A 13,203-nucleotide genomic window follows, 5' to 3' on the forward strand; every position below is an offset into this window, starting at 1 on the left:
GGATGGATAAGAGTGTCAACTGACGACAACAGGCCTTGGCTCGTTCAACCAAGGTGTTTTCACTGAGTGAAGGGATTCATAAAAAGCTTTCTACCAGACACACAACCTCTCACCAAAAGTCTTGGCGATTCGCGTCTATTCTTCCCGTTGCCTTTGAGTCCCCAACCTATCACCCTTTCTTTGGGTCCCCATCGTCCCCTCCCTCTCCAACGTCCGTGGACCTTTCGTCCCAATCCGTCGCCGGTCGCACATCCCAAAGACGCCGTTTCACTGGTTCTATTCTCAGCCAGCCCATGCAAGGCTGTCAATGCGCCTGGGACTGCCACGTTGGAGACGGTACACTAGGTATTGTGAAGGCCGATCGACTAACTCTAGAGTGATGTCAAGTGTGTGATGGATGGGCATCCCCCACACTGACGCATGCACACAAGGCTTAGCCCGTACCGACTGCAACCGCCGCTCCTCCCGCAGACACATGTACATACACAACTTCTTTTTTCTTCTTGGGGAAATATTCACACGTTTACTGTATCCGTACGGTAAACTGGGGCCAGGGTGCGGTATCTCCGCCCGCACGCCGGAGGTCTTGGCACGACTCAGTTCCGCATCGCTGACACCGTCACTTTCTCCCCCCCTAAACACCGCGAAGATACCAAGGAACCTAGTAAGCTTCACTCTTCTCCATTCTTTTTTCTTTCTCTTTCCATTTTTGCCCTCGAAGATTCTTAAACATCCCTCTACCTTGTTCTCCTTCGCACTACACATCCTGTAACTGGGCTAAACACCAGCTGGACCCTAGTCCCGGCGGGGTTGACTTTGATTGTTGATGTTCAAAGCTGTGCAAAGGGCAGACTCGAGTCTTGGCATTCCCGCAGATATTCTATCCATATCTACAGATACATAGAAACGTACCGCTGCTTCGCTCTTCAGAAGACATTGATGCGTCAGTACCGCGTTATTCGTGCCTGATTGTATCCGTTTTCCCCTTCCCTTGTCCTGTCCCCAATACCCCGGCCACCTTAGATCGGACGAAAATCCTGGGCGCAACCGTCGACAGCCACATCGGCCCTAGGCTTGCTCGGCCGGGATGCGCTACAACGTTCGACAAGGCTCAACATAAGAATAACTTCCCACAACTTGGCCGCGGGTCGCCGACTGCAGCGCTTTTCTCGGCCTGTTCTGTATAAACAGAGGGAACACACTTCGATTCGCAAAGATACCACACCCCACCGGCTCGTCCTTATTTACTGGACCTTGTTCCCCCTTACCTCGTTACCGTCTTCGTTCTCGGGTGCTTGCTCTATCAGTCCTCGATGTGTTTCTTTGGTCTTGAATCCTCTGCAGCAGAAGCCACAACATCACAATGAAGCGCCTGGGCTACAGGAAATCACGCAATGGATGCTTAAGATGCAAGGAGAGAAGAGTCAAAGTATGTCATCAGAGTGCAAGTCCCAGTGATGAGGTGTTTAGATCTTCATCTACCCTCTCCCTTCGATCATGTTCAACACTGCGCTATGTGCATTCGGCCGAGACTAACGAGTATGAACCCCACGCAGTGTGACGAGAACAAGCCTTGCAGCGCTTGTGTACGCCACGGCTTGCCATGTAGTCTCGAAAATGCGGGAGCGCCAACAGGCGCGTCCTCTCAGACCATGGCTCAGCTGCCGCCAGCAGGGCAACGTACCAAGAGGTCGGGCTCGCGCGTAAGCTTCCTCCCCTAACCCATCCCCTCACCAGCCTTGTTGGTGTTGGAGAGGACCTCGTTTTCGCAAACTAACGCGCCTTTGGGGTTTCTTAGGGCTCGGCATCGGCACTGAGACGCCGGTCAAGCGCGCAGTCTCCAGCTTTCTCTCTCGCCACAGTCTGCCGCCGGATCACTCGGGGGCCAACAGAGCGCGTCCAGCTCCGGCGGAGGAGGCCAAACTCCGCCTTCGTCGCAGTCAGATCCGTTTCCTTACTTTTCGAGGTTCCTAACCGATCTCAACAAGACCGAGACGGCTAGCGGATGGATTTCTGATCTCGAGCTTATGCATCATTATACTTCGGTGTCCTATCGAACCTTTTCGCACTCCTCCTTGGCTCAGAAGACTCTTCAGTACGATGTCCCGAGGGAGGCTCTCTCCTATCCGTTCCTCCTCCACCAAATCCTCGCCTTCTCGGCATACCACTTGGCCTATCTTCAACCAGACTGCCGCCATGCCTACCTCATGCAGGCTGCCCAGCACCAGAATGACGCCATCAATGGGATGAGAGGGACTCTCCTGGGCACAATCTCCTCGACGAACTGTCACGCCCTCTTCGCCTCCTCCATCTTCCTTACCTTGAGCGCCTTCGCTACCTATCCGAGCTACGAGAAATACAATCCTTCCTTCTCCCCGATCGATAGTATGCTCGACATCTTCACCCTCACCGACGGCATGAGCATGATCCTACGCGCCTCCGACGAGGATCTGCGCAAGGTCCACTGCGAGAAATCTTTATTCGCGGGTCCGGCGATACCACACCGTCCACCGTGGAGGCTACTCTACAACCACTCTTCGAACGGCTCCCTCGCCTGAGCTCCCAGCTCGCAGAGATTGGTCTCGTCGAGCACGAGGGGAAATATGCCATCACCAACGCGGTGATTGCCTTGAGCGAGTGCATCGCCAAGGTCTCTACCTTCAACGCCATGTCGGCGCCGATCGAGTTTCGTGCCGTGTTCCTCTGGCCCATTCTCATGACCAGCGACTACTTGGACATGTTACGTCGGCGTCATCCGGCGGCTATGGTGGTGTTGGCGCACTACTGCGTCATCGTCCACATGGCAGAGCCGTTCTGCTGGTTCCTGAACGGATGGGCCCGATCTTTGATCTCGCTCATCTCGCAGCACTTGACTGCGACTCCATGGGCAGACTTGGTGGCTTGGCCCGTGGAAATTATAGGAGTTGGCGGCTACGAAGTACAACTAGACCGTATGGCACATGCCATGCCAGTCGTTCTCTAGTCCATGTTTAATTCTTCTTTCCTTTATTTTTTCACTTCACGCACGCTACAGATGTTAGCGAGATGCTTAGACCTCTCGCAATGGAAATATTTTCATGCACAGCAGTCACTCGACAGAGAGCCGATATCATCTCTCGCTAAAAAGGTCCGGGGCGTTATTGGATTTGGACCGGAGGACGTGGCCAGGGCAGCCGGAAACGGCGGATGCGCGGACAAGCGCGGACAGGCGCGGAGAGCGAAAAGGTTATTTGGAGTTCACGGCTTTGGCGGGGATTTTGAAGGTGGGAGAAACCGGGGCCTAGGAGGGGAACTTGGTTGAAACCTTGTACGGAGTAAAGCGAGGCCCAAGGTTTGTGACTTGTCGACGTTTTGTCATCTATCTAGGTGCGATGAACACTAAATTCAATATGTAGAAACTTTTCTGGTGATCTGCGCGGGCCGTCCGTTCCGGATGACGGCATCAGTCTCGCTCCGCGTATAGCTCTCGAGTCGTGTAAGTGGCACACACGATAGACTCAGCTTTGCTTGTTACTGCTCGAATTACGTGTTGACCGCGACAAGCTTCGCCCCGTGACAGATGTTTGACCACGAATGAAAGGAGAGAAAATAACATATGAATCCGTAGTCCACAGGGATATCTCACAGGTTCTTGGCCTAAAACGCCCGTAGCCCATAGGCTGCGCCGTAATTCTGTAATGTTACATTGATTACTTGGCTAAACGCCACAGTACTTTTGAGAACACGCACTCACCAGGACATGCAGTGATTGTTGAGTGGCGGAGTCATGGTATTGACTTGGCACTTTCAGTAGCATGACTCTTAGTCAGTGCGACAACCTCCTTATTGCGAATGCGGAATGGATTCCTCTCGATCCTGTCGCTATGATATCGGCAGAGAATTTGTCATTCCCTCTGGAACTAGATCCCACAGTTGCTATTAGTCTAGTGGTGACTAAAGCCGCTCAATCTTCAAGAATTTGGACCGTCCATCTACCGCCTTCTTCCTGGTTGAGAGACACCCGGAGCCTCCTTTCCCACAAGGCTTTAATCTTTTCCACCTCAAGCCCGGCTGTGGCACTAACAGCAAACACTCCGGAGGCCATCCAGAGCGAGTCTCCTGCCGCCCCATTCTCTTCCTCCACACTCTGTCGGAGACCAAACTGATGATTGACAACAGGAATGAACGACCTCTGCGCGATGAGGTTAGTATTGGGATCCGGTCTCAACACCCACGCCCCTCGATCGACATCTCCCCGCAGGCTCTCTCCTTCGACAATGATATCAGAGATGCCGCTCGCCCCGGCTGAGGAGGAGACAAGACACCTGTCAATGTCCTCGACGTAAGACTGCCCATCCGCTTCGTGAGCAGATCTCTTCGGAAGAAACTTCCCCATTGCCGTATGTGAATCGATGGCGAACCCTCCATCAACGAGCTGCAGGCTCCCGACCCACGACGGGATTTCTTCCCTGGGATTCCATCGGACCCTATGAACCCGTACGTGCCACCCGGGGAAGCTCTCCATAACAGGCACCAGTGCTGTCTCAACCTCTAAGTCAAGCCACTTCCATGGTTTCCAGACACTGACTAAAGACGGCACCTCAATGTGCCCGCCAGAAAACGACACCGACACAAACTCGATCCTGACGTGCGTCGGCTCCCATCTTACGCACCAACTCTCTCCATCATCGATACTAGCAGCCAGCGTACTATCTGGCGCCATCTGCGAAAGTAATGACCCCGTGGGGACACTAAACCCAAAAGCTGATGAGTACGCAAACTTGCCATACTTTGCCTCTCGTCCCTTAAAGGTCTTCTTTGTCATCTGGCCCGACGAAAGTAGGAAGTGGTGTTCCGGCCCGTTGCAAAGTATATGCCGCGGCGGCCAGACGACTTCCACCCGTCCCGGATGCGACTGCCTCCTCTCCATTGCAGTACCCAGGGGCTTGAGGTTATGAAGAGGGTGGGGTTTCTCCTCGCACCTCCAAAAGGTGTGGTCCTCGGGCAGCCCCAAGATGACAAAGCTCTTGAGGCACCAGTACACCGACTGCGGCGAGTTGTAGTCCTCGCTAAGATACATGTTGGGATACGTGAATCCTATAGGCAACGTCCCGTCCGTGTTGAACGTGTCCACTTGTCCCGCCCACCATCGGAGATGCCGTAACAACAATCCCTTGACTATTCCTTGATCGTTCAGCGGCGGCGCGAAATCCACGTCGGCGGTTGCTGCGGCGGACCAGAATGCGGCGAAAGCGAAGCGGTATGTCAAACTTCGACCGAATGGTATCGCAGCCCCTTTTCTCATCGTCAGCTTCCATTCCAGAGCGCAATCAATGACAAGAGCTCAAAGCCAAACACCCACCATTTGTGTCAAAATATCTCCAAAAACTCGACGCGAATTCCTTCGCCTGCACTTTGTACCTCTCAACTCTTTCCTCGTCCCGGGCAGCAAACCTCACGTATAACAACTGCGCAAACTGAATCGCAAAGCTGCCCGAGTAATAATCCGCCTGTTTCCTCTCCTTACCCCAAGCCCCATCACTAGACCACCCTTCTCCCATATAAAACGTATCCAGAACCTTCAAATCTGTATCCACGATCGATCTAGCCTTCTCGACAGGAACCCCGAGTGCTCTTACCAACGCCAGGTTGACAAACACCCGGAACCAAAGCCAATTATTCTGCGGCATTCTCTTCCCATTAATCTGCCTCAGCCAAACCCTGAGTCTCTCCTTCTTCTCCTCATCGTCACATGCAGAAAGGAGGGGCCCAGGCGCAGCGAGCATCGCAAAGGCAATAGACTCCATCTCCACCATCCGCTGGTCGATATCGTCCACGTCACCCCAATACTCCTCAGAATTCGGATCCGTCCCCGCCAAAATCCCCCGAGCCCAAGACTCCAAGTCCAAGCCCGCGAAGAGCTCACCACCGCCGCCGCTTTCGACATCATTCAAGAGATCTGCGACAACCCATAACGGTCTCGCGAACCCTTCCAACTGCGCCGCAACCTCATCGAAGCCCGCGGCCGTGTTGGTCGCGAGCTTAATCCGCGCCTTATGGGTGGACTTATACTGCTTCAACGGTCGTATCAAAGCTGTCGCAGCGCGCACGAGGTCGGCGCGGGTGCGGAAGGGGTTGTCTGAGAACCCTGGCAGAGGTGGCATGTTTCGGTATCGGCGACCTGCGAGCCTTCCAAAGAGTGGATAAGTTTGATTCTACAGCGTCAAGTAGAATTTAAAATTCACTCGTATCCATGAAGGTTGAACGAGTTCCACCCGCGAGTGATGCACCATTCTTCCCTCCAGGACACATAAGTCTCGTCGGTGTTGCGGATGACATCTAGCGGATTGCGGGGTATCTCCCTCGCGCGAATGATGCACCGAACCGACGTCACACAATCTCAATTGTTCCATCAATTTAACGAAAACCATCACTTGATTGTGAAGATTGTGAAGGGTATTGCAGATTGGTCCCAACACCATGTATCGATCTCGATAGGCGCCGCTTGGAGGGTTCACTGAGGATTTACACTCGCTCACAGTCTTTAAGGCTGCGTAAGAAAACGCTTGTTCATAATTAGGAACCCGATAATCTACTACACAGTAACATAGGCAGAAACACACCTCCCAATCTCTGCCTCCCATGCTCTTGGCCAGACACCATCCTGCGAATAAAATACAAACGGGCAAGGAGTGACCCAAACCCCAACAGCCTGTACCTTAACGAAAGTCTGCAAGGTCTAGAACGGCTCCAACGGGATGAGTCTTACCCCCATATCAGGCAACGGTGGAAGTGTAGGTAACCCCTAATCGAACTCATCGTCGTAGCCATAGTCATAATCGTCCTCATCCGCGTGATAACCTCCCCACATGCCTCCGTGAGCATAGCTCATGTGATCGTAGATGTCTTCTTCGCCAACGTTCTCGCCGCAGGCGAAGCACCAATGAGCATTGCAACCCGGGACGGTACATGTGATATGGTCACATCCGCCCATCTTCTCCGTAACTGTACCGCAGCCGGGACAGTCGCGAACTTTGAGCCTCTGGGCGCCCTGCATCTGAATCTCCTTGCACTCATCACATGACCAGTTCGAAACTTCGGGAGCACCAACAGCGCATACCCGCTCAGCATACTTCTTGGCAAAGCCACAGTCTCTGCACCAGCCGTATATCCACTCTTTGTCCGTAGCCGCGGTCTGCAGGTCGCCGATGTGGGATATACCAAAGCTAGAGACGGTCTTGACGGTCGGCTGTCGGCGGCAGAAGGGGCAGGAGAGAGCGGCGAGGTTGAGCAATCTTCCACGGACATTGAGTCCGTACCAGTCTTTCATACAGCCGTTGCAAATCTGCTGATGACAGCCAGAGCGACCACATGCGTTCCGAAGATCGGTCTTTCGGATGTTTGAGAAGCACAAACTGCAGACTCCAGCCTCAGTGCGCCGAGATTTTACCCACTTGCGAAGGGACTCAAGAATGTCATCCTGGTTTTGGATAGCCTTGCCGCGAATCGTGAGTTGCGCTTGCTGCTGTACTGCTGGAATGATCTCAACGTTCTTTGCTAGCGATTCCCGGTGCGATTCTTCTACTTGAGAAATGGTGTGGAACAGAGATCGGCCGTTAAAGGGGTCCTTGATCGCCGAATCGTCGTTGCGCAGGAGCCACGAGACGCCGTTCTCGCCGCTGAGTGTCTTGGCTGAGGTTTCGAAATCGATGACGGTAACTCTGTTGGATGTACAGGCGGGGCACTTGAAGACCGAAAGATCAAGGTCGGAAGGACGGTATATCTCTGTCCAGATGACCCGGTTTCGACACTGCGAACATTCGACACAGGGAGCTTCGCGCGGAATCTTCTCGTCTTTAGCTGCGACGGATCCATGGTGTCGGCAGTAGTAGCATTTTGCCCGTACGTTAAGAGCCTGAGGGTTATAGACGACGTACTGAGCACGGCATGTTGGCGTGAAACATTCGACCCACGTTGCCTCGGTCTTTTCGGTATCACCACGGGTCACGTTGTTTCGGAGACGGGCCTCTTGATCCGGGGCAGTCTGACAGACCTTGCAGTCACACTTGTTGCTCTTAGGACAGAGGCCACAGACGTTATCCGGCCCCATTATAGTGACTGAGCGGGGGAATTCGCATCTTTTGCATATGACCAGGGGCCCAAGAGATACCTTGGACTTGTCAGGGTGCCATCCAATCTTGGCCTGTAGGGTTGTGTTGAGGTTCAACTCAAGGAGCTTGTAGTCAACCAGAGTCTCAAAAAGACGTCGGTCACTCTGAAGGAGAACACAAGTTTCTGGCGCTGGACGCTGTGTTACGCCTTGAGCGACCCGTCTCTCGTAGTCCTCGTTGGCATCTAGAAGCAGCGAGAGGCAGCTAGCATTCCAGGTCTCGGGAATGTCCAAGTTATTCCACTTCGTGGTGAAAGTGAATAGTTCCCTGTCTGCGGTGGCTGTGAGGGGCCGAATACCCAAGCGCAGGGCAAGGGCTGCAAGCAGCGCGGCTGGACGAGCGGCCAGCATGGTCCCAGGAAGTATAAGATGTAAGAGAATCTTCCAAAACTTTCGCTGATAGTCAACAGACGAGAGGGCCATGGGAATCCGGGCGACATTGGGGTCGGCTCTAATGTGAGCTGGCAGGTCCTCTTCGCGGGCCACATAGGTCAGTCGTGTGAGGACTCTGCCGAGCCTCCGGAGAATACGGTTGTCGCACGAGCGACCAATCTCTAGGAGTTCTTCTCGTGTAAACTCTGTGACGGCACGCTTATCAGCGTTGGCGTCTTCGCCGTTGTCGTCTGTGGAGGTCTGGAATTGCTCAGTGGGATCGAGAAACACGCAGGGGTATCTCTGGTGTTCAGGCACCTTGTCAATGGCTCCCGAGATTTCAGCTGCGTAGTCGTAGGACTCCTCGAGCCAAGCCTTCATCCGAGACTTCTTCTCAGGTTCGGGGATGCGGTCGACAGAGTACCCAAAGGCCTGGATGAGTCCGTCGCGAGCCGGGTTGTCGCGATCGTTGCAGACGGCTCGCCATAGGCTACCGAATACAGGGTTGATGGCAATGGTGCCAACATCGGCTGCGATCAAAGTTTCGAGTTGGCCAACGACAAAGCTGCGATAGACCTCATCGGCTTTGTATCTATTCGAGAAGTCCGAGAGGGGAGTTTCCCGAGCTTCAACGACCGTCCGCAATTTATCAAGCTTGGTGGGCGTTGACTCTATGTTGTTCACGACAGTTTGCTCCATGTGTTTAGCGATGACAAAATATAACTCGACGGCCTCGTCCTCTTCGCTTGTGATATCCTCGATGTTGGAGGCTGTTCGATACTGACAAACTTTGGCGTAAGTGCGCTGGCCGGACGCTGCACCGCCTTCCTTCCCTACACCCATCCAGGCCATCAGGATGCCGGTGGTCAACTCCGAGATAGCGACCGATGTGGGAACGTTGTGTTGGTTATCGAGCTTGAAGCTCACTCCTCCCGTGATGTGTGAGAGGAAAGTGAAGGGGGCGACGGTGTCATCGATGCCGCCCTGTATGACGGAAAAGACCTTGGCCTTCTTCTCGCCATCCCGAAGGGTCTTGGCGCCGGCAATCCAATCGGTAAAGTACTTTCCACAGCCGTAGAAGGAATCAGGCTTGGAGAGATTCTCGATCTCGGTGGTTCTGTACTTGGACGACGTTCCCGGGATGTGGGGAGGAGCGTCGGCGTAGAGGATGATGATGGTGGTGGCTTCGGGACGCATGATACTGTAGGCTCTGGCCAGTCCAGTCTTTGCAGCCTCGGGCCAATCAAGTCTGTAAGGACCAGAGTCCGCCTTGATATGACTGGCCTTCTGAAGCAGCTGGCCCTGTGTAATTGTGTCGTCGGCCGTTGAGTTTGCCGAGTACCATCCTGACCACTCCGTCAACATGGAGGCAGAGTAGTCGCGGTAGGCCATGACTCCGATCCGGTCGAAGCAGTCGGTCAGAGCCGATATCCGAATAATTTCGGGCAGAGACTTGTTGAGAGCTTGCAGGTAGCTGCTCATGGACGCTGTGGCGTCCGTCAAGATTAAGAGATCATAATGGTCGTTGGTAGCCATGCTGGGTGTTGCTGATTGTTGTCCGTAGACTGTCCCGTTCTATGGTGTCTTGTTTGTGAAGACTCCAAGAATGGGAGACTGGGTGCAACTTGAGCATGAAGAATCAAATGGCTAGGAACATATCGAGAGTGCTTTTCGTGTTTATATAGAAGAATTGAGGCATTGCAGGCAGGGAGAAGGAAGAAGGGAAAGATGAGGCCAATTGGGGGATGCGTTGACTCACGCCGTCAGAAGGTGCGCTGCGGTGTTGGTTGACGGGAATTCACCTTAAGGAAGTTGGAACGGTCAGACGAAAGGGCCCGACCCCGCGTCATTCGCCGTGGTCCCCTCATGGGGTTGCGGACACTTGCCGGCTGAGTCAATGATCGAGTCCATAGTAGATGCCTTGGATGTTTGTCCAGTTTCTGCACTGGACAAGTTGTGGTTGCATTTCTTTGAAGCAGTGTTGCTCGAATGGTTGTGGCTAAGCCCATGGAGCTTGCCCGTTGGCACTTAGCTCTGAATTCTTCCCCCACAAAGTGGCTGGGGGCGGCCGCTCATGTCAGCCCTTACCGCGCGCTTCGCCTCGATGATGGTACTTTGGTCGAGATATAAGCATTCTACGTCCGTTCTTATTGGACAATTCCATATCTCTTGGGGGGAGGCAGAATAAAAGGCATTTTCACATCAATCGGCACTGGTTGATGAGAAGAAATCGCTGAAAAGGTGGGGAGGTCTTCTTCAATCCCAATACAGTCAATCGATAGCGACCATGTATACCAGCCCTTCAAACTGAGCTTCATTATGCTATTACCATTACACTATTCACCAGTACCTTATCTCACTCACATCGAAGCAATGGCCGTCTAGTTGCGAATGTATTTAATCGGCTCCAACGCCTCGCTCGCGCAGTCGGCGGGCCCGTTGATGGGGTTGCACCGCACCGCCGCACCACCCTTGAAGCGAACGGCATAGTCGACGTTCCAGCGGCTGCTCATGCCGTAGGCCTGGAAATCGGTCGACACGATCTGCGCACCGCTGGAGAAAGCATCCTCACGCATCCCCGTTGTGTCGTTGGACAGCAGAGTATCGAGTGGGATGTCGGCGCGTGTGCGGACCCAGTAGCCCGCCTTGACCTGCGCCTGGATGTTGGCCTGTTCGGTACCAGTGGGGTCATTGAGCTGATTGAAAGTTGTCAGTAAGATTCATTTTCTGATCAAGAACGCCCCGGGTTCAGAGGGGTTGATGAACACCAAACCTTTTGGAACGCGCAGTCAGAGTTTCCGGGTGCAGAGTTTGTGAAGAGAACACGGCCTTCAAGGTTAGGCCGGCCCTGGGTGTAAGAGTCACGGATGGGGTTGACGGGCCCGTTGTCCATTAGGAAGAGCACGCGACCACGGGCACTCTCCAAGTCGGGCCATCCATACTGCAAGACGGACTGCTCCAAGGTCAAGTTGCCCCTACGGATATCATCTGGGGTAACAAGGTCCTCGGGTGCAAAGACACTGCGGATCTCATCGTCGAGGCCCTTGAGAAGTGCCCTGTCATTCCAAGGGATCTGAGACGCGCCGCCGATTGCTGCGAAGGCGGCTTCGGAGGTCTTGAACTCGATCATGAAGGGGATGGGGACATGGTCCGGGTGTGCCTGGCTCCACTTCTTGACGATGTTCAAGCACCCAATGAACGTCTTGCAGGTAGGGTGGTAGTCTGCGTCAGCGACGTGCAGGACTTTGATCCCCGGGGCGAGGAGATCGGGGTCTGGAGTTGTGGAGAGGTTCGCGAGCTTGCGGATGAGGGGCGTGGCGTAGTGGCCTCCCTCAGGGTCGGCAAAGATGTCGAGCTCAAGATTGCGGATGGACTGGTAGTTGAGCTGAATATCGAGGGACGGGTGGGAGTAGTAGTAGTTCTGGACGTTGGGAAGCATCGTCGCTTGAGTGGGATGCTCCTCAAGTGGCGCTTCGCGATGGTACGAGTTGTGCGTGCCGACGACCTGGACCTGGTTCATGCGGATGCTGCGAGACCAGGTGAGGCCATTGTGGGTATAGGTCTCATTACTGCATGAAGCAGCACTCACGAGGGGAAGCACTGGTGACGGTCAGAATGTATAAGTGAGAAGAGAACCTGAATCAGGGTGCAACGCACGGAGAGCGGCCTTGAGGGCCAGACTGGACATTGGCGACATGGTGAACGGGGATATTATAAGGAGAACAACAACAACTGCGCACAGGAAGTAAACCCAGAGCTTGAAGGGACTCAAACGAGAGTGCATGCTTATATAGATGAAAGGGTTGCATTCGAGATCGCCAAGAGCAACCGAGAGCTCCGTTCAAACTCTCGAGCGATGGACAGGTCGGTAGTGAAGCGGAGGGTTCATCCGGTGGTGCCAGCCAACCGGGTCAAGTCAGGGCACGTGGGTTGAAGTGAACAACCAATTCCGAAAAGGTAATCTGGCTGCTATGCAGTGAAAGGAAGAAGACCGAGACTAACAAGGTTGAAGAGCAGATGGCAGATGACAGACGTAGAGGACAGGAGAAACGGACGCACCGGGATGAGAGGTGCTCCACCACCGGAAGCCGTTGCCCGCTCTGCCCCGCACACTGCCTGGAGGAAACAGCTTCCCAACTTGGCAGGCCTGAGGAGGGGTCGGCCAATGGCGGGCTTGAGGGCGAGCATGTGCCTGGGAGCTCATCTCATCTTCCCTGCACATGAGAACGTCAATGAGGTGATCCACGTGGGCTCCCTCCATCAATTATGATGGCATCTGACTTAAAGCTCTTATGTCAAGTGAAAAGAGCTGGAAAAGATTCGGATTTGCTTGTAGAGTCTCATCGTCAGCCGTTTCTTATGTTCGCGACTACTCTAATAGACCATTCCGGGGTGAAGCCTCCGAATGTACACTAAGGCAGAGATGCTGAAGATTTCGGTCGCTTCACTTAAGTAGTTTGAGACGCGTTGGCCTGATCATTTCTTGGTTTTCTTCTTCAACGGCGGCATGGAAACATCAGTTGAAATGCGACGGTACTTTGATCTATGGAATTTGCGGTGTGAATCTGTCCTCTCACTCACTCATCCTCATATTCACTCACACTTGTCATTAGGATCGAGGCAAGAAAAGTGTTGAGTAAAATACAAATAGATGAGCATTGTGATGAGCATGAAGACATGAT

General features: G+C 53.7%; 4 protein-coding genes across 4 annotated transcripts; 1 reads left to right on the plus strand and 3 right to left on the minus strand.

The window, feature by feature from the left end:
- Positions 1 to 1,652: 1,652 nt before the first annotated feature.
- On the plus strand, positions 1,653 to 2,983 carry N0V96_011527 (uncharacterized protein; the record flags this gene model as incomplete). The annotated part of the gene is made up of 3 exons (XM_065759302.1): positions 1,653 to 1,703; positions 1,863 to 2,487; positions 2,574 to 2,983. The coding sequence occupies 3 exons, from the start codon at positions 1,653 to 1,655 to the stop codon at positions 2,981 to 2,983; spliced, it is 1,086 nt and encodes a 361-aa protein (XP_065612024.1).
- Positions 2,984 to 5,560: 2,577 nt separating this feature from the next.
- Positions 5,561 to 6,143, minus strand: N0V96_011528 (uncharacterized protein; the record flags this gene model as incomplete). The annotated part of the gene is made up of 2 exons (XM_053193548.1): positions 5,561 to 5,566; positions 5,619 to 6,143. The coding sequence occupies 2 exons, from the start codon at positions 6,141 to 6,143 to the stop codon at positions 5,561 to 5,563; spliced, it is 531 nt and encodes a 176-aa protein (XP_053048866.1).
- A 641-nt stretch (positions 6,144 to 6,784) lies between these two features.
- Positions 6,785 to 10,057, minus strand: N0V96_011529 (uncharacterized protein; the record flags this gene model as incomplete). Its single annotated transcript, XM_053193549.2, has 1 exon — positions 6,785 to 10,057. One exon carries the CDS (start codon positions 10,055 to 10,057, stop codon positions 6,785 to 6,787), a length of 3,273 nt encoding a protein of 1,090 aa, XP_053048867.2.
- Positions 10,058 to 10,902: 845 nt separating this feature from the next.
- On the minus strand, positions 10,903 to 12,209 carry N0V96_011530 (uncharacterized protein; the record flags this gene model as incomplete). Its single annotated transcript, XM_053193550.2, has 3 exons — positions 10,903 to 11,217; positions 11,295 to 12,121; positions 12,179 to 12,209. The coding sequence occupies 3 exons, from the start codon at positions 12,207 to 12,209 to the stop codon at positions 10,903 to 10,905; spliced, it is 1,173 nt and encodes a 390-aa protein (XP_053048868.2).
- Between the last annotated feature and the right edge of the window lie 994 nt (positions 12,210 to 13,203).

The sequence above is a fragment of the Colletotrichum fioriniae genome (genome assembly GCF_027942845.1).
Source record: "Colletotrichum fioriniae strain IMI 355084 chromosome Unknown scaffold_18, whole genome shotgun sequence".
Lineage (NCBI taxonomy): Eukaryota > Fungi > Ascomycota > Sordariomycetes > Glomerellales > Glomerellaceae > Colletotrichum > Colletotrichum fioriniae.